This window comes from Pelobates fuscus, chromosome 1 (genome assembly GCF_036172605.1).
Source record: "Pelobates fuscus isolate aPelFus1 chromosome 1, aPelFus1.pri, whole genome shotgun sequence".
Taxonomy (NCBI): Eukaryota; Metazoa; Chordata; class Amphibia; order Anura; family Pelobatidae; genus Pelobates; species Pelobates fuscus.
In genome coordinates this window covers 50,521,100-50,542,654 of record NC_086317.1, presented here as the reverse complement: position 1 = coordinate 50,542,654, position 21,555 = coordinate 50,521,100, and the positions used below count along the sequence as shown (strand labels likewise).

Sequence of the window (21,555 nt, the reverse complement as noted above, 5' to 3'; positions counted from 1 at the left end):
GGTTAAATAAATCTGTTAATGGTTTTTCTAGTACACCACTAAGCTCTTTTAATAGCTTTGGGTGTATTCCATCAGGTCCCATTGACTTATTTGTCTTTACTTTTGACAGTTGAAATAGAATCTCTTCCTCTGTAAACTCACGTGTAATAAATAACTCATTTATCCTTTTTCTTAACTGAGGTCCCTCTCCTTCATTTTCATCTGTAAATACCGAACAAAAATATTCATTGAGGAAGTCAGCTAGACCTTTATCCTCTTCTACATACCTTCCTTCTTTTGTTTTTAATCTAACTAATCCTTGTTTTACTTTTCTTTTCTCATTTATGTATCTAAAAAAAGTTTTGTCCCCCTTTTTTTACTGACTGTGCTATTTTCTCTTCTGTGTGTGATTTGGAAGCTCTTATAACTTGCTTAGCCTCTTTCTGCCTAATCTTAGATCATTCTGTCTTCCTCACTCTGTGTTTTTTTATAATTACTGAATGCTAACTTTTTGTTTTTTACTATTTTGGCCACATCTGCGGAGTACCACAGTGGTTTATTGAATGTTTTGCTGTTACTGACAAGCCTAATGCAATTTTCTGTTGCCTTCAGTAGTGCAACTTTAAAATAATCCCATTTCTCTTGGACGCCATTTAAATTGCTCCAGTCTGATAATGACTCCTTTACACATATTCTAATTTTAGAAAAGTCTGTTTTTCTAAAGTCTAAAACTTTTGTTTTTGTGTGGTGTGACTCAGTCACTGTTCTTATATTAAACCACACTGACTGATGATCACTGGATCCTAAACTTTCACCTACAGTAATATCGGATACCAAATCTCCATTTGTTAACACTAAATCTAGTATGGCCGCTTTACGAGTTGGCTCCTCAACGACTTGTTTTAGAGACAATCCCAGTAGGGAGTTTAGAATATGTGTGCTCCTGGCACAAGCAGCTATTTTTGTTTTCCAATTCACATCAGGAAGATTAAAGTCACCCATGATGATAACTTCCCCCTTCATTGTCATTTTAGCTATTTCCTCAGCTAGTAGATTATCTAACTCTTCAATTTGTCCTGGGGGTCTCTAAATCACACCTACACGAATTACTGTGTGATTACCAAATTCTAACGTAACCCAAACGGACTCTATGTTCACCTCACTAACTTTTATTAGGCTAGATTTTATGCTATCCTTCACATACAGGGCCATCCCTCCCCCTTCCCTGCCTTCCCTGTCTTTTCTATATAAAGAGTACCCTGGTATTGCTCTGTCCCAGTCATTTTTCTCATTATACCATGTCTCAGTAACAGCGACTAAATCTACACTATCAGTTGCCATTATTGCCACAAGTTCATGGATCTTATTCCCTAAACTAACACAAAGCTGGAATTGTGACTGAGACAGGAGAAGGATGTCGTCTAAGTATATAATTAAGCGCAGTTTTAGCCCGGCTCTATATCCCTGTTTAGCCCTTTCCTGCCTTCCTTTTTTTTTTTTTTTTTTTATCCTTAGGATTATTAAAGGTAGGGACCCCTTCCCTTGCATAACTTTCCCACTAGGGACTCTGGTTCCTTTTTTTCGCTATATTCTTCTAATTAAGCGCACGCCTTGCGTGCGTAGAAAGGAAATTACTTTGATGGTCGGTGGGCATGACCATCTCCCGAGGAAGGAGCACCTGTACGTGATGAGAGACTAACTTCAACTGATATCCTTGTATCATTTGTAAAATCCACACATCTGAGGTTATAACAGTCCATGCCTGGAAAACAGTGCTAGTCTTCCCCCCACTCTTACATGGGAAAAATGCAAATAAGCGGTACTCACCATAAGGTCATCTGCTGGAGGCTGACCCCCGTGGTCCATGGGAGCTCCAGGGACATCCTCAAGATGGGAGATGGGCTCTGAATGAGCCCTGAAATCCATGGCCGGATAGACGGCCCTTCCAAAAACCTTAGGTGTAAACACTCTTTTCAGAGAAGTTTGTGCTTTCTCAAGTGCTGTAAATGTCTTAACATAAAGCCCTAAATCCTTGATAAAGGATTCTCCAAAAAGAAGGCCCTTAGCAGCCAGTCCCAGTTCATTGGTCTCCATGCTGACCAACTTGGGCTTAATTTTTAACAGGATTCCCTTGCGGCGCTCGGTAGACATCACTGTATTTGCATTTCCCACCACGCAAACCAAACTTTGCAACCAACCCTTTGCTACCTCGAAATCAAAGGCCATCTCACCTGATTGGGCGGACTCAACCAGCTCGTAAAGCTTAACAATATGGCCCAGGGTATCCAAGAAATATATGCAGTTCTAAGTGAGAAATCAAGGCCTTTCCTTGGTTTCCATCCCAAATTTTTCAGGAACTGAACCAACTGGGGGTCAACATCTAGGGTTTTACCCACCAGATTCGTTAGAATGGGTCGCGGGCATTCAGCTCTAAGCTTGCTGCGACCCTCCTTAGACAAAGACTTACTAAGTGAGCAATGTCCTCAGGAGGCTCCCACTCAGCTATACGAAGTTGTCGCAGATCATCCTGGTCAAACAAGGGATTACCCTGTGGGTACTGGAGACCACTGCCCTCATTCGCCTCAGAAGGCTCAGAGCCCTGAACCTCAGCCTTCTGGGCCAAAACGTCCAGCTTCTCATCCGAGCAAAAGTCGGAGCCGTGATCCCTATAGTGGTCCATAGTCCTCCTCCATGCTCTGGTCCTATTCGGATGAATCATTGTGCGCACGTGCCCGTTTCCACGATCTGGCTGATTTTGCCCAGCTAGCACCGTGGTAGCGCGCCATCATCGACAGCCTTATGCGTGTCATTCAAGACAGGATGAACCTGTTCACCTGTAGGGGAGATAGTATTTTCTAGCTTACACAGGACTTTGTGGCCTGGTTGCGCTAGAGTAATAGCTAACTGGGCCTGATTACCCTCTGGGCCACAGCCCTGTGCCTGTATAAAGGCCTGGGTGATAGATTGTGTAATCGAGGATGACATAACACTCATTGCTGAGGCCAATGCCTTATTAATGTATTGAGCCATGGTGGAATCAAGGAGGGATTGGAATTCCTCCGATGCCATAAGGTTGACGTCATCTCCAACATCTGTGTCAGAGGGGGAAACCCCAGGCAAGGGAAATGTGAAGCCAGAAGATCCATCACACTGATTCTGCACAGTGAGGATACGTAGAGAAAACTAAATCCAATAGCAATTAAGAGTAATCACACCTATGTGCTACTAGTAGTATACACGGATTAATACATCACACCAATCAGCAAGTGCAACTATTAAGTAGACCAGGGCCAATGTGTTGCAACAATATTCAAAAGCACTAAGCCTGAATATAAAACCTTAATACGAACACAAACTAATTACAATAAAGGTGGTTAAAGGATTGAGTAATCCACACACCAAAATTACTCACTGTTGACAAAACACAAATATATGGTCGGGGAGTGCGCCTGGGAGAGGTAAGAAAAATGATCCAGCAAAAAGCTACTTAATTTTGCGCTCTTTTTGCCTGCATGCGTGTAATAAAATGGCCACCAAAATAGCGCAACTGTGCATCTGTGGCGACATAAATTCCAAAAAGATAGCTGCCGCAATGCGAACTGCGCATGAGTGGCGGTCCAACAGCAAAACAGTCGCCAGAGACATTCACGCACCCGCGACATGCTACAGAATGGTGAGGACCGCAGGACTTATGGTCCAAGGCCCCTCACAGAGTAAACACTGCCACAAAGTGGTCAGTAGAGTGGGAGGGCAGGCAAATGGCTGCCTGGCCAGATAGAGGGGAAAAACACAGTAACAAGCAGGGACAAGGCACGGAGGCACAGAACACAACAGTTAAGTATGAATTAAATAAAATCATTTTCAAACACTCACTTAAATGGCAGTTAAGGAAAAGGAATACTTAGCTGATCTGAGGGAGCAACAAAGAAAGAGGAGGAGTCTAGAAGTACCACACCTTTATGAATTGTACTGGATCCTGATTGGTTGCAGTGTTGCTATGTTTTGTTTTTTTCAGATGATTTTCTCTCATAGTTTTCTTTGCTGCTGAGGGAAAATAAAGAAACAGAATGCATAATAGGAGCCTCCATGTCTTTAAAAAAAAATCTAAGTATATATTGAATTAGTTGTGACGGTAGTCATCATTACTGGGGATGAAAGACAGACACTATGTGTGGGTCCCCAGATTCCTCTTGTGTTTTGGTCACGCTGTGACCAGTATTGGTGCAGGGTATGTTGAATGTATTGATTATCCAGGCTGTATATGCCTTTCCCTCTCCTTTTTTCTGTCCTATTGTCTCCCCAGCAGGGAGTTGTCCAATTGTTCCAGGGACACTGCCAGACAAGTTTATACTAGCTACCCTGTCCCTCTTCAATCTCCCATTTGGACCTCAGCCCTTCCTTTTGTCTGGCCCCACCCTTCCTTGTACTATAGTGCTCTATTCACCCTATTGTATGTAAATAAGGCTGTTGGGGGCATAAATCTGTGTTCTATGTATAGTAAAGTTAGTTGCTGTTTTAACTTTCACCAAGTGTTGTCTGGTGTTTGGGAAAAGGGATATAATCTGCTGATGAAAAGGGTGTCCAGGGCTATAAACACAGTCGCCTGGTCCATGGTGGGAAAGGCCCTCAGTAATCCTAGACAAGCCTCAGCGACTGGGTCTGATGTGCTCCAGGACCCCTAATAACTAAGTGGAAGCGGACTTGGCGGAGGTACTTAGTTGGAGTACTGGAGCTCTGCCACATTAGTAATGTGTGTATAATTGTTTTTTTTTTTTTACTATTTGCAGCTTTGGGATACTGCCTGACAACCCAGATAGTCCCCCTGCAGGCAGATCAGCAAACTGCCAATCAGGTCATGTGATGTCTTTGTGATCACATGGCCTGCAAGGGCCGCATTTGCTGAAGGGAGACTGTCTAGGTTGTCAGACAGTTCCCCCAAACCAGATTATAATAAAGGGTAAGCATGGGAATCATCCACATGGCGTTCTATGCCGCCTTGCAGCGTTATTTTCAGAACCACATAGAACACCCTGCAGCATTAAAGGATCACGATAGGGTCAGGAATGCAAACATGTATTCCTGACCCTATAGTGCTAAACCCACCATATAGGTGGCTTGCCCCCCTTAGCCTCCCTATAAAAGTTTAAAACTCACCTTATTTCCAGCACTACGTGGGTCCGCCGGCGCTGGCTCGGCCCCCATTGTGACTGTGGCGAAACCGACCTCGCCACTGGGCATTGGAGAAGACTGATTGCCAGCCTCCTGCCATGTGACTATGGCCCCTGGGATGTATTACCCTTTAAATACATGATTTGGGCATAATGGATTTGTGTTGTGCTGCTGCTGGCCCTTTAACTCCCAGAGAAAAGATTTGTACTTTTAAATTGGCACTTCGGATGCAGTCGAAGTGCCGAAGTAGTCAAAGTGGCCGCCATTCGAAAAACCGAACACGTGTTGGCGGCCATTTTAATTTAATCGAACGCTGTCAGCGGTGCGTGCCACTGAATCGATGGAACTAAAATCAACTACACATTTGCACGAACACCGCTGACCTTTACCTTCTCAGGAACTTCAACGCTTCGACTGGAATGGAAGTGCGTTCGACAATTCGAACGCACTGTTAGACTGGGCTATTTGCACGAATGGCCACGTTCGTGCATTCAAATGGAACTTAGACATTTTTATAGGTGAAATTGACTGACCGCACAGCCCAAATCTATGGAACTCTTTTGGGCATGAAAACGTGCTTGCGGTCGGTCAAATAGGACTTTCCCTTAACTTTTTAACCCTTGAACCGATTGCCCTGATTTTTGAGTATGTGTATATTTCAAGCATGCTGATTCTGAAAATGTATGTTTTATGTGAATGGCATGTTATTAATATTTAGTAAAAACTGTATTTCTCTGCCTGTGATAATTATATTAACCATTGTGTTCAGTAATCATATCACAGGCAGAGGGGAAGATTTTGTGTGGGAGTGTCTGTGTGTATTGTACGGATTGATTGGTTGTATTTCAAAACCCTGTAGGCAGTACTATGTTTGTGGATTGTGAATAAAAGAGGCTGTATGTGCCAGTACAGTCAGTTTGGGTTACCACTCTAGGCACCCAGACCACTTCAGCTTAATTAGGTGGTCTGGGTGCCAGGTCCCTCTAGGACTAACCCTTTTTTTTATAAACATAGCAGTTTCAGAGAAACTGCTATGTTTATAATAGGGTTAATACAGCCTCCAAATCCTCTAGTGGCTGTCTCACTGACAGCCGCTAGGGGCGCTTGCGTGATTCTCACTGTGAAAATCACAGTGAGAGCACGCAAGCGTCCATAGGAAAGCATTGTAAATGCTTTCCTATGAGACCGACTGAATGCGCGCGCAGCTCTTGCCGCGCATGCGCATTCAGCCGAAAGGGAGGATCGGAGGCGGAAAGGAGGAGGAGAGCTCCCCGCCCGGCGCTGGAATAAAGGTTACTTTTAACCCTTTACTCTCCCCAGCGCCCGGCAGGAGGGGGTCCCTGAGGGTGGGGGCACCCTCAGGGCACTATAGTGCCAGGAAAACGAGTATGTTTTCCTGGCACTATAGTGGTCCTTTAATCCAGCCTCTAGTGGGTGTCTCATTGACAGCCGCTAGAGGCGCTTCCGCGATTCTCACTGTGATTTTCACAGAAGACACCAGCGTCCATAGGAAAGCATTGAGAATGCTTTCCTATGGACCGACTAAATGCAAATGCGAGTCTTGCCGCGCATGCACATTCGGCGGAAGAGGGAGGAGAGTCCTTGCGCTGAAGAAAGGTAAGCCTTTAACCCCTTCCTCCCCCTAGAGCCCAGCGGTTTAACCCCTTAAGTGATTTAACCCCTTCCTTCAGCCTGGCGGGAGGGGGGCCATGAGGGTGGGGGGGACCTATTAACACTATAGTGCCAACACAAGTTTGTTTTCCTGGCACTATAATGGTCCTTTGAACTTCTTCACTTATATGCCCCTATATAAGATACATCTTTTTATTTACATATGATGAGTAATTTGAGCTCTGTAAAGTCAGTAGATGGCACTCACAGTAAATATAGTGCGCAAATACTGTAGAATCCAAGTAAATAATAAATAATTATGTTTTAAAGGGTAAAAGCCACTTATATTATTTCAAGTACTTATCACTTATATTTAACAAATATGTATTTTTGAGTTGTGAAAAATAATATTAATGTAAAAATGTAGAAATACACACCCCTGTATCCTGCAACTGGGCGCTGCCATCTTGCTCCTCGTCAATCGCTGTTAGAAAAACTGTCTTTTGCCCTTTACAGTGAGCATAGAGAAAGTATACAGAGAAGAGAAGAAATTAAATAGTTTCTATTTCTTCTCCTCACTTGTAATGTGTGCCCTAAACTGGATTATAATTGTCATTTACTTAATCTTTAATTTAAGAATTTAAAAGAAAATAGTGCATCGCACAACAAAAAGGTTAAAATAAACTGCAAGTGTTTTTCAATGTTTTAATCGATGCCTTAATTGTTTCCAGAGAAGGGATGGTTTCTTTATAACACTTATTAGAACACAGTTTGTAACTAGACCTCAGGCTAATGTTGTAAATGTCACATTAGAAATAGTATGTGCAGGTTACTGAAACCTCAGAAAGAATATAAAATGAGACGTTTTATAAATATGCGCAAAGCTCTTTAATGGAAAAAAAAACAGTTTACTAGAGAACTGCTTTATTTACAGAATTGCTTACTCGGAGATAAATCTGCCTCTACAGCATTTTCAATCCATTACATTAATTAGATTTGTTAATTGGACAAGGATCTGCATACTTAAGCTAATGTTTGACCAGACCGATACTTTTAAAGACACACTGAAATCTGTAAGGAGATAAGCAACACCACAACTTTCATACATTTAAATTTTTCCAATAACATTACATAGACAGGTCACACATTGAACCATGCATCACTGGGTTAAACATATACTGATCAGCCACAACATTAAAGGGACACTGGAGTCACCAAAATAACTTTAGCTTAATGGACCACTCTAGGCACCCAGACTACTTCAGCTTAATGAAGTGGTCTGGGTGCCAGGTCCCTCTAGGATTAACCCTTTTTTTTTATAAACATAGCAGTTTCAGAGAAACTGCTATGTTTATACTGAGGGTTAATCCAGCCTCCAAAATCTCTAGTGGCTGTCTCATTGACAGCCACTAGAGGCGCTTGCGTGCTTCTCACTGTGAAAATCACAGTGAGAGCACGCAAGCGTCCATAGGAAAGCATTGATTATGCTTTTCTATGCGACCGGCTGAATGCGAGCGCGGCTCCTGCCGCGCATGCGCATTCAGCCGATGACGTCGCGAGGAAGAAGGAGAGGAGGAGGAAAGCTCCCCGCCCGGCGCAGGAGAAAGAGGTAAGTTTAACCCCTTCCTCCCCCCAGAGCCCGGCGGGAGTGGGTCCCTGAGGGTGGGAGCACCCTCAGGGCACTCTAGTGCCAGGAAAACGAGTATGTTTTCCTGGCACTAGAGTGGTCCTTTAATGAAGCAGTTTTGGTATATAGACCATGCCCCTGCAGTCTTACTGTGCAATTCTCTGCCATTCAGGAGTTAAATAACTTTGTTTATGAACCCTAGTCACACCTGCATGTGACTTGCACAGCCTTCCTAAACACTTCCTGTAAAGAGTCAACTAAAGTTTATCCTTCCTTTATTGCAAGTTATATTTAATTAATATTTATTTATCCCCTGCCATGTTAGGAGGGTGCTAAACCCTGCAAGAGCCCCCAGTATGTGATTAAACTTCAATTTACAGAGCAAAAGATAAAATTGTTTAAGGTAAATTACATCTGAAAGTGAAACCAGTTTTGTTTTCCATGCAGGCAGTGTCAATCAGAGCCAGGGGAGGTGTGGCAAGGGCTGCATAAACAGAAACAAAGTGATTTAACTCTTAAATGGCAGTGAATTGAGCAATGAAACTTGAGAGGCATGATCTATACTCTAAAACTGCTTCATTAAGCTAAAGTTGTTTAGGTGACTATAGTGTTCCTTTAAAACCACTAACACTGCGAACATTGTTCATGAATGGGTTAACGAGCATGACAAAGAGTTTGAGGTGTTGTCTTGGACTCCAAGTTCTCCAGATCGCAATTCGAAAGATGGGCTAGAACAACAAATACGACTCACTTTACAACTTGCAGGATCTAAAGGATCTGCTGCTAATGTCTACCAAGAACGATACCACAGGGCACGTTCTTGTGGAGTCCATGTCTCAATGCATCAGAGCTGTTTTGGCATCACGAGGAGGACCTACACAGTATTAGTGGTATTAACGTTGTGGTTGAACAGTGTACTCAACATTTTACATTCCATAGACCAGAATAAGAAGCTTTTGGGTATGTAAGCTGAAGATGCAATGTGCACAGATTTGAAGAAAAGGGAAATAAATTATCTTTTATTATTTTGGATTGTTTTCTAGTGTGTATCTTTTCAATGTGTTATCTATGTAATGTCACGGTGCACGCAAACTTTGGTTTGATTAAAATTGATAAAGCTCATCAATAAAATTGTGCTAGCATAATTCATAGCCAATGTAAAGATAAAAAAAAAAAAGCTATATTTAATTATGATTCTGAAGTAATTAAATATATAATTTAATAATGATGGATTCTAGCCTTGAGTGCCCCTTTATGTGTTAGTAAATAATGCAGAAAAACAGAGTTATATAGAGATCTATAAAAGTTGAGAGACATAAAAGGCTGATGTCTGCATGTCCCAGGTGTGCTGGGACTCTGCACGTTAAATAAAAAAATGCAAGAATTTTTTTCAGAAATAGGCTTAAATTGAAAGAGGGACTGGGGGTTTTGTAGACTTTCACACCTTTATAAAATTGTCTGGTTAAGAAGCCACTATAGCGTATTGCTTGGACATACTATTCCCTATTAACTATATAGTTCACAATTTACCAATATTATTTTTATCTGTTTCCAGATGGTTCAGTCTAATAAAGAACATACACAGTGTTCATCCACAACAATGTTAATTTTACACAAAATATATCCACTATTTCAACAACGCAAGGCAGAACTTATTAGATCTCTTTATTAGGAATTTTAAGTTACAAAACAAACTATACAGATTTAGAAATGCAAACATGTAAACAAATTAATTCATGTTCAAGGACATTTCTAATGTAGAATATGACACTGCAGTAGTAACTGTCACAACAATAATATTATAGATCCCTGTTAGATGCTTATAGAAGTGTTTGTAACAAAAATGCACAATTAACACAAAGTCAAAACTTAACAAAACAAAACATTTTACAAAGAAGTTATCACCTTTTTTATTTTTATTTTTATTCTAACCTTTCTCCATCACAGATACTCTTAAATGTATAATTCAAAGTGATTACCAAATTCCATATTAAAGAAAGATTGTCAGCTTCTGAGATGTTTTCTCCTTATTTGCTTACATTTAAGTGATGATCAGTTCGTAGAGCATTTTCCCAACTAGATTACTTATAAGCAAAAAATGTATCACATGAAGTGCCATATTTGTGAAAATACAAAACATGTTGAAGTAAACTAAAACTCAAACTTGTGTAAAGTTAAAAGATTTTGAGCAACTCAGTCAATGCTTTAACAGTCCATTTGACAAGTACAAAACAAACTTAAAAAAAAATTACTATTTAGTAGATATAACTCAAATGAAAACGTGTGTAATTAATTATGCATATTTTTATTAGAGATATATATCTAAAAACAACTTGCAAAAGCTGTGGATCTCCTGTCTGCAGACTTTTCAAGCCCTCCCCTACTTTCCCAGCCTACACTTTCTGTGGCTGTCCAATCACATACTTCCCAATGCAGTTCAATGAGAAGTCTTTCCAAGGCAGGTGCTCTCGGAAATTGCTGCCTCTTGAGCTTAGCTCCACTGAGCTAACCAAACCAGGAAGTAACATGACCTGTTGTTTACTTGACAGCTGGGGAGTATAACATGGTTAATTTATAAAAGTGCAATTTTCTATTGAATTCTGCACTTTTTGTGAACTAAAAAAAAAAAGGGGACCCACTCACACTCTCCTCACACATAAAGCACTTAAGCATGCTAAAGTGCTTTAGGTTTTTCAAGTGTCTCTTTAACAGCTCGGTCTAATTATGGCTTTGTGTTAATAATTTTGGAAAAACTTTTAAAAAGATTGAATTTGTTGAAAAAGATTGTAATATTTTAATTTATTGGAATGTTTATTGATTTTTGTTCCAAAATATTAAATCAAGCCCTATATTGCGTCAAATGTCCTTTTGCCTGCTTCAAGTCGAGTTAAAGAAACCATAAATGTATTGGTTGGATAATACGAATATATTGTTAAAACTGTACACAACCAGAGCCCAACACAAATCTACTAGTTTCTGCTGTCTGAGTACGGGAAGCTTTACACAACAAAGATAAAAATTTGGGGGAGGAGTTTGTTTTTACTCATCATCCTTAATACATCTCCCAGCTCTGTGTGAACCCAGGAAGAAAAATACTGAATAAAAAATTGTAAACTACCTTAAATGCATATATACAATATAAATAGGAAGAAATATTTACAAGTTAAAAACAATCTTGCAGAATATTTTGCTACAACATATTTTTTGAAATAAAGATGTTTTTCTCTTGCACCTTGTCCTTATAACATGTGAAAATGTACAATGAACCACACACGCACATGAAACTAACAAGAGCTTCGTGTAAGTGATGTACAGATATCAAACAGATGCAATATTACTCAATCTAAGGTTACGTGACAAGTGGTTGTAGATTGCATTAGATAATTAATTGCATTAGTCTGCTTTTTAAAATTTTATTTAGGATGCCCCCTCTAATGATGATTGAATGTCAAAAAGATAACTGATTTAGTAAAGACACTCCTCACTTACCAACCGGGTTCTGTTTTTACGACCCGGTCGTAAAACAAATTGGTCAATAAGTGAGGATGTGTACAGGTCTATAAAATTTCCCGAACATAGACCAGGCAGGAAATCAATCTAATCTATGTTCGGGGAAAATTTCCCAAACATAGACCAGTCAGGACAATCAATCTAATCTATGTTTGGGGAAAATTTCCCAAACATAGACCAGCTCTCTAAAGTGGGGAATCCGTTGAATCCCCACGCTAGAGAGCTGGTCGTAAGTGCGAGCCGTAGTAAAACAGGTCGTAAAGTGAGAACCACCTGTATTGCAGCATAACAGTAATATGACATTTGTAAAGTATAAACGTTAAGCAAACTTTGGTTTCATACATATTGCATGTAGCACCATTGAAATCAACTGATCTCAAACTTTCAGACAGCTGAAAATGGTATTTGTTCCCACTAGCTCTTTAGGAGACCAGTCCGATTTGGATATTGTTAATTTTTGGGTTCCCATTTATAACTGACAGTATGAACCTCCAGACTGAACTAATTTATCTTCATTACTAAAATATAGGATTCTAAGTTCTCTACCCACTGTAAAGCAAGATGGGCAGAAGCTGGGGATGGAACTGTTTTTTCTATCTTTTTCTTCTTTGCTGAGATGACTAGGATGCTGTGACTTAACCCCAGCATATTTTAATCTTTAGAGGGAGCCAAAACCAGACAAGTTCTATTTTCCCTTTAAATCACATCCTGTAGAACCCTTATGCATATACTACTATTGGAGTCTTTTTGGTGTTCTGTCTCATTGGCATCAAACATATGTTTAGTAAAATTGGCAGAGGCTGGCAATATTCACAAGCAAGGTCATGCTCAACAAAAAATCCCAGTAATATATTGCGCAGTCATAGTTCTTTATTAGGTCAATAATTGTTCCTGTACTCTCCTATAAAGTGGGAGCAACAACTTCTAGTACTCCCTAATACTGTAGAACAAATGTATGGACTATTGTACTGTACACTAACCCTAGACAACCTCCCTGGACAAGTACCTATTGCAAACAAAATACTTTCATCTACACCGTGCATGTCAGACACTCCAGCAGTCAGCAAGTTTTAATTTCTTATCTAACCAAAGAAAAAACACTGCCTTAAAATATAGCTTAATTTCACTCACATCATATATTGCAATGTTATGTTCTATATTTATAAAACAAATTGTATATATAACAAAACTTGTTAATTATGGAGAATTCTTTCATTCTCAAGTCAGAGCTTTCCTGGAGAATGTCTCATTTGACCTAAACATTTTTGAACTAGACATTTTTTTCCAACAGGGGAGGTATAAATGCTTCAAAATTATACGTAACTATTTTATGTTTGTGAATGTATAACTCGTGTATTTTAAAGGACCACTATAGGCACCAGGTCCCCCTAATTTTAACCCTGCAGCTGAAAGCATAGCAGTTTTAGAGAAACGGCTATGTTTACACTGCAGGGGTAATTCAGCATGTAGTGGCTGTCTCCCTGATAGCCACTAGAGGCCGCTTCCGCGATTTACACGGAGTAAATCGCACTTTTTTGACGCAGAACGTCCTTGCGGAGTCCAGCGTCAAAAATGTTCCCCATAGGAAAGCTGTCCTATGGACGGGTTTCAATGCACGTGTGCCTCTGGCCGCGCACGCGCATTCTGCTCCACTCGGGAGCTGACGTCAATGGAGGAGGAGAGGTCACCAGTGCCGAGGGAGCCCTCCGCTGGATGAAGGTAAGCAAATAAATGGTTCATTAACCATTTACTCGCTGCGGAACCAGGCCCTAGTCACCTAAATGGTGACTAGGGCTCTATAGCGTTAGGAATACATATTTGTATTCCTAAAGCCATAGTGTTCCTTTAATACTGTTACAGAGAGTAAGATATACCTTCCCAGATAAGTAAAATTAAACAATGGATATGATATATAATTTTAGATTTTGTATTATTCAGATTATGTAGATTCAAGTAAAAGCAAATATTCCCATAATTACTGCTCATGACAATATCGTACATTTTGTACTGCATTCAGCAGTACAACATGGAAGCTTAAGGGGGACTAAATTCTGCAGGTTTTAAACATATTTTTTTTTCTGTGATATCTGGACAGCACCTATCTATCCTGTGTATTTAGTAAGGTGAGGTGTCCTAATTTTGGTTATATGTATGTAAGTATTCCAGATGCTTAGAGTATCACTATATAACTGTAAATGCATGTTCTACATTCATGTTTGTTTTAATGCAGTCACACAGTGCAATGCTTTGTTTATGTGGTTGTGATTTTATATTTCATACCTTTCAAGCAATGTACTGTGTAACTGGATGTGCTTCAGATTTGAATGTACCTTGCATGAAGGAATACTTCAGTGGTTTTGAACACATGCCCTCTAATTTTATTTAGCTGCCTGTATGTGTATCACAAGAACTGTGTTGCGATATTCAATAAACCACAACATTTCCAAGGGAATAGCAGGTTTTTGTTTTTTTTTGCAAAATAGCGGATTCTGAGAAAGTTTCCATTTGGATTAAATTAAGAAAATCCCTTTTTGATTGTCCACAATTCCTGGTTTAATGACTAGACCACAGGGTTATTCATGGGAACAGGTAACTATTGGGTATTGACAGGACGTTTCAACCCACCAAGGACAACATTTTATGTGATATAGCGATTTTTCCTGTCCTTGCTTCTTTGACATAAATTTGGAATTTTCTGGTTAATTTTCCACCATAACTTGTGAAGTGGATGATCCTTCCGTTGTTTTTGCTGGTACTATTGTAAACGTGCATGTCATAATAAAATATTGGGAATTCAGTTAAATGACATATACAGTTTGTACATCGGTGTTTTTGTACATGTCCATTCGTGGAGACACCGAGTCTCGATGAGTTATGTTTACGCGGATTCTATAATGGTGATTTTTGTAACACTTTCACACAAAGCGTCAGACTCCACATCCTCTTTGTTGCTTTCTGAATTTTCCATAGAAATGTAACACCCTGAATCTCTAGGACATTCTTTTAAGTCATATTTACTTGCAGAAATGTCAGTAGTCACTGTTAGGGCCTTAGATGTATTTTCAAGCTGTTGATCACCTGTCAAAAAAAAAGAAACAAACAAATGCATCATTTCGCATACTGGACCTTTTCCACAACTTTAAACACATTTTTTTTACATCATTGTATATGTGAACACAGTTTAATATTATTGGTTATTTATATAGCTCCAACATATTCACAGCACTTTACAATTATAGAAAGGGGATATGTGACAAGAAAAGAGCGCTGCTCAAATAAGGTTACAATTTATGTGGATTTGAGGTAGACTCATATATGTTGTTAGGTGCTTTGCTAATGGGCACTTACAGGGTGGTCTCATTAGGAGTTGAACGTGGGCTTCCTGGTTCTGAGGTAGTGACGTTACCAATTATCTAACCAGCAGATAGGGAATCACACGTGGAAAAAAAAGTATCAAAAAATATTTGTCTCCCCAACTTTTTAAAGTAAATAGTAATTGAAATCATAAATAAAATGTATTGCTGGATGTACTACTGTTACCAAATATAGAATGTATATACTAGTGCACTTTGAAATTGCCTTTAAAAGGACACTCCAGACAAATAATTCATGTATTTTGATCCATAAGCCCAACTACCTTTTTTCTCAGATAATATAATACAATAAAAAAAGAATGGCTCAAGGTTAGCCTGTGGTGGGCATTACATTTCTAGGTAGTAGACAGTAATCCTGACCTAACATAAGAGCAAATTTAAATGAATCACCTTAGTGTCATTACTGTGCAGTATATAATAATTCCAATGGTTAAAGGACCACTATAGTGCCAGAAAAACAAACTTGTTTTCCTGGCACTATGTAGTCCTTAGGTCCCCCCCACCCTCATGGCCCCCTCCCGCTCGGCTGAAGGGGTTAAAGCCACTTACCTTTATCCAGCGCAGGGCTCCCTTGGCGCTGGTGACCTCTCCTCCCCCTCTGATGTTGGCTCCCGAGTGGAGCCGAATGCGCATTCGCGGCCAGAGCCGTGCGCGCATTAAAAATGCCCTTAGGAAAGTATTACTCAATGCTTTCCTATGGACGTCAGCGTCTTCTCACTGTGATTTTCGTGGAAGCGGCCTATAGTGGCTGTCAGTGAGACAGCCACAAGAGGCTGGATTAACCCTCAGTGAAACATAGCAGTTTCTCTGAAACTGCTATGTTTTCAGCTGCAGGGTTAAAACTAGAGGGACCTGGCACCCAGACCACTTCATTGAGCTGAAGTGGTCTGGGTGCCTATAGTGGTCCTTTAACTTCAGCTTCTGATTCTTCTAGTCTTAAGAGGCTATCCTTGTATCATCTGTATGTATCCTTGTATAATGATTATATAGAGAAGGGAACTAAATAAATCAAGTCGTTTCCATATTTAACTTGGTTTTATATAGCTTAAACGCCTAGTTACAGTTTGTAAAAAATGTCACGCCTGATTTTGCTTCAGGATTAGAGATGTCCCGAACAGTTCGCTGGCGAATAGTTCCTGGCGAACATAGCTTGTTCGCGTTCGCCACGGATGGCGAACATATGCGATGTTCAGTTCGCCCCCTATTCGTCATCATTGAGTAAACTTTGACCCTGTACCTCACAGTCAGCAGACACATTCCAGCCAATCAGCAGCAGACCCTCCCTCCCAGACCCTCCCACCTCCTGGACAGCATCCATTTTAGATTCATTCTGAAGCTGCATTCATTTTTTTTTGTATTATTATTATTATTTTTTTAGACAGAAGTGTGTTATATTGGAGCATGCAAGGCTGAACGTGCGTATATCATGGCTAGTTGCACTGAGGGTATGAGTATATAGCAGTACATTGTTGTGAAAGATGGCTGTCATGTTTAGGATGTAGCTTGCACGTTATCAACTGTGTATTTATATCAGCAGCTCCACCACTAGTTATATTCAAGTGTGAGTCGCCCCATGAGATGAGACTAGTGAATAACATAATACATGAACGGTTAAGGTAAAGGCATGTAAGGAACTACGACAATAAACTCTTTAGGAGGTGAAATAATGACATGTTTAAACGCTTGCTACTTTACGATTAGTTAATGTGCAGAGAGCAGTTCATGTGATCAAAGGCATGGTGTGCAGGATCGGCTATAGTGGGACATGCTTGGCAGGCTGCTGTTTACTGCTTGTGCTCATCCGATCCCTTCTGGGCGCCAGGTGCAGAGCCTGGCAGTCCCTGATACCTGGAACAACAAAGGCAAGTCTCTGGCTGAGTGCCGGGTTCATGGCTTGAGGTGGTGGAAGCTTGTTTTGTCGGGTGGTCGGAGCTGTCCCGGTGGTGCTTCACGTCCGGTACGGGATTGTGGTGGCTTAAGGTGGAGGCGAGTGCTTGACGTGGGGCAGGCTCTGCATTTCTGTTTGTGCCTCCGGTCCCGTCTTCAACGCCTTTTGCGTTGGTGGATTTTAATGGGGACTGCTTCGCTTAGCTGTGGTGGAGCTTGTTGGGGCTTCCTGCTTGTTATTTGCTTCCAAAATTGATTAAAGAGTCTGTCCAGCTTAGACTCAATATCCTGTCATGCTTTGCTGGTACCAGGAGGACACGCGGCTGCCGCCATATTGGGAGAGTCGCAGATGAGTATGTCAGCCTGTGCTCTGTGCGTCCATTAGCTCCAGACAGCCTCTCAGGGGTGGACCGGGATAACCCCCACCGTTCCAAGGGGGGGGGATTAACGGAGTTCCTGCCGGGAAGTAGCTGCTCCTGGGCATCCCAGGATCGGGAGATCGGCCGCCTCTCCCGCCCGGTGAGCACACTTGCCACGCGGAGGTAAGTAAGACTCTGTTGAGTTGCTGACCGCTATTAAGCATGTCGGGTCGGTCAGGTAGGAGCAACATTGCTGGGTCATCCCCTTCTGGGGTGAAATTCGCTTGTTGATAGCTGCTTAAAGTGAGATATTGAGGGAGCTCACACGAAGTGCGTCTTTCCTCCATGACGGCTAGGCCCCGCCCCCCGGAAGCTGCATTCTTAGTGAGAGGAGGGACAGTGTAGCTGCTGATGATTTAATAGGGAAATCGATAGCTAGGCTAGTGTATTCAGTGTCCACTACAGTCCTGAAGGACTCATCTGATCTCTGCTGTAAGGACAGCACCCCAAAAAGCCCTTTTTAGGGCTAGAACATCAGTCTGCTTTTTTTTTTTTTCTGTGTAATCTAATTGCAGTTGCCTGCCTGCCAGCGTGTGTGTCAGGCTCACAGCGTATACTGTGCCCACTTGCCCAGTGCCACCACTCATATTTGGTGTCACAATAGCTTGCATTTAAAAAAAACAAAACTTTTTTGACTGTAATATAATAGCAGTCAGTTTCCTTCACACGTGTGCGTTTCAGGGCCTGCCAGGGCACAGTGTCACACCAGTGCAACTCATATCTGGTGTAACAATAGTGTACATTAAAAAAAAAACTAGAAATTTGACTGTGAAATAATAGCAGTCAGTTTCCTTCACACGTGTGCGTTTCAGGGCCTGCCAGGGCACAGTGTCACACCAGTGCAACTCATATCTGGTGTAACAGTAGTGTACATTTAAAAAAAAAAAAATACAGGGGGCTTGTTGTCACCTTTCGGGGACCCTTGGTGTTGTACGTGGCTGGGTGGAGGAAGAGACCTTCAATGACATCAGTGTGGACAAGGAACGGGACATGGCTAGCTTGGTATCCAACCTTGTGCAAATGGGGAGTTTGCGGTTGTGCAAATGGACTGTTTGCGGTGCGTTAAACGGGGAGTTTGGTCTGTCACTGTGAAGCGGGCGTAACCCTTACACTACCTGATCGATACAACATCATACCCGATGTTTTAAAGCTCGTTATTCCAAACAATTTAGGAATGTTAGGTGATTTATGCCCTTTATGGATTAAAACCAGACTCTGCATCAACTATGTAATTTTCCATGGGAGTTTTGCCATGGATCCCCCTCCAGCATGCCACAGTCCAGGTGTTAGTCCCCTTGAAACAACTTTTCCATCACTATTGTGGCCAGAAAGAGCCCCTGTGGGTTTTAAAATTCGCCTGCCTATTGAAGTCTATGGCGGTTCACCCGTTCGCGAACATTTGCGGAAGTTAGCGTTCGCCGTTCGCGAACGGAAAATTTTATGTTCGCGACATCTCTATTCAGGATCTTCTAGACCAGTGTTTCCCAACCCAGTCCTCAAGGCACACCTACCAGTCCAGGATTTAAGGATTACCCAGTTTTGTCTAAGGTGTTTTTAGAAAAAAAAGAAAAAACACCTTAGACAAAACTGGGTAATCCTTAAATCCTGGACTGGTAGGTGTGCCTTGAGGACTGGGTTGGGAAACACTGTTCTAGACAACTTTTAAATATTTGAGGCTCGAGGGACTTTTAGGTTTTGCATGTAATTTGGTACAACATTCAATACTCACCCTTTCTTCTAGTATTAGATGTTACGATGAATAATGCAACTGCGTTTATTGTATTTGTACGCATATTATCCATTGTGAGTATGTACATCAAAGCATTATCACTTTAATTGTTTAGTTTTGACACTTTGGCATTTTTCAAATTGTGTTTATCACATTAATTTTGAATTAAATATATTAACAATGCTCTTACAACAGATTATTTAAATACACTTTAGCTTAATTAGTACTTGCACTATTTCATTTGTCTCCCATGTCTGCATTAGTGTAGGACCCACCGATATTGGGGGACTGTGAAGTAGTGATGGGTCTAACACAATATGGTCAAATGGTGGAACAGAGTGGGGGAAAAATAACCTGTTACTTTGCTTGGTCACACTCTCTTACTAGAAAGGGTTAAAATAATGAACATTCACTTATTGTGTATACATTTAATTTAACAGCATTATTTCTTCAACATTGAAAGTCTGCAAAGGTGAAGATACACGTTAATACCTCACTGTGAGACACAGGTAAAACTCAACTTCATGAACTTAACCAAACCTACACCTATAATCCCACGAATCCTTCTAATGCCACTTGTGCATCCTTAAATTAGCTTCCGTAGGATAGACTGTACCACCCAGGAGGCCATGACCTATAAAGTGATAATCCTGTTTGTGTTTTCAAAGTCAACATGCTACCTTGGGTTTTAAAAGATTTATTCTGTCTTATAAATCCAAAGAGTCTGTAAACTGCTGTGCATGAACAGTCAAATATCATGCGTACAAATACAATAAACGCAGTTGAATTATTCATCGCAATGTCTAATACTAGAAGAAAGGGTGAGTATTGAATGTTGTCCCAAATTACATGCAAAACCTAAAGTCATGATATTTTTTACTTCTAAACCAAAAAATAGTAACCACATAGGCTGTTATAATGAAGAAACAAACAGACCTCTAAACATACCCATTGACGTGGCTAATGCTCATAAACCACGCATCATTGGAACTCCAATTAAAGTGTTGATCTGACACCTTTATAGTTAAGCAATGAGATGCACAGTCCACATAGTAACTTGGGTGAGGAAGGGAGGCTAAAGAAGAAGATGGTAAGTATGCATGTGATCTGGTCTGAGATGGTAACAGCATCCCAAAATGTACCAAAAACATGTCTGTCTGAAAATCAATAAACCAAATAAAATGTGATAAAGAGAACTGTGAGAGGAAGTCTGAGGCCTGTCTAATGTGGTCAGGGAATTCTACAGATGCCATTTAAACCTGATAATCTCTTTTCAACTGATGCAAAACCTGCTTTTCAAATATCATATTTAGTTTAAAATATCCAAGAAGAACTACAGATTATTTTTAGATTTTACTAGCTTTTTACCACACATAAAGCATCCTACACATTCTTGGGGAGACTTTCACCCAGCACATTGCTCGGTTAACCACAGAATATATCTGGCCTTCAATCAACCTATTTTCACTTAACAGGACCAGAGTCCTCACCTTCATCTTTGTTATCAAATGTTAGATAACACTGATTATGCTGAGCACCACGGGAACATTTTCCCCTCTGCTAATCTCATTTCTTTACAATTTCACTATTTGAATTAAATGGACACTCCAGACACACTCCTAAAGCACTTGCTTTATGTGTGAAGAGTGTTTCCTCTTTTTTTTTAATTTTGCAAAAAGTGCAGATTTCAATAGAAATTGACACTTTTATGTATTAACCTGGTTACACCCCCTGAATGTCAATCAGACAACCGGTCCTGTTACTTCCTAGTTTGATAGGTTCAGTGGAGCTAAACTCAAGTGCAGGCAATTATCCAGAGCATCTGCCTTGCAAAGACTTCTCATTGAGCTGCATTGGGAAGTCTGTGATTGGACAGTCAAATAAAGTCTGGGAGAGGTTAGAAGGAGGGATTTGCAAACACTTCTGACAAGAGATCAGCAGCTTTTGACATCTGTTTTTCAATATATCCCCAATAGAAAAATACATAGTTAAAGGCATGCATGTTTTAATTCGAGGTACATATACTAAACATTATTTTTTATTTGTGTTATTTTGGCAATGGAGTGTGCCTTTAACAGTGGAGGTCTAGCATTTGCTAAAATGTCAGAACCTTAAATCCTGTAAAAGCCAATGACACTGAACATGGTTACACTTAGGAAACATTGGAAACACTTTCCCAATCATATTCAATGTACATAATCAGTGCTGAACATTTTAAGCAGAGACCATTTTACTTGGAGTTAAAAGGGT

The 21,555-nt window shown here is 40.6% G+C and overlaps 1 protein-coding gene across 2 annotated transcripts in view; it reads right to left on the bottom strand.

Moving 5' to 3' along the window:
* Positions 1-13,940: 13,940 nt before the first annotated feature.
* SAMSN1 (SAM domain, SH3 domain and nuclear localization signals 1) overlaps positions 13,941-21,555 on the bottom strand; it is a 130,656-nt gene continuing 123,041 nt past the window's right edge. For both annotated transcript variants that reach the window (XM_063443079.1, XM_063443088.1), the window contains one exon: positions 13,941-14,974. In XM_063443079.1, the coding sequence (XP_063299149.1) occupies positions 14,775-14,974 (200 nt within the window). In that variant the 3' untranslated portion in view covers positions 13,941-14,774. The remainder of the gene's footprint in view (positions 14,975-21,555) is intronic.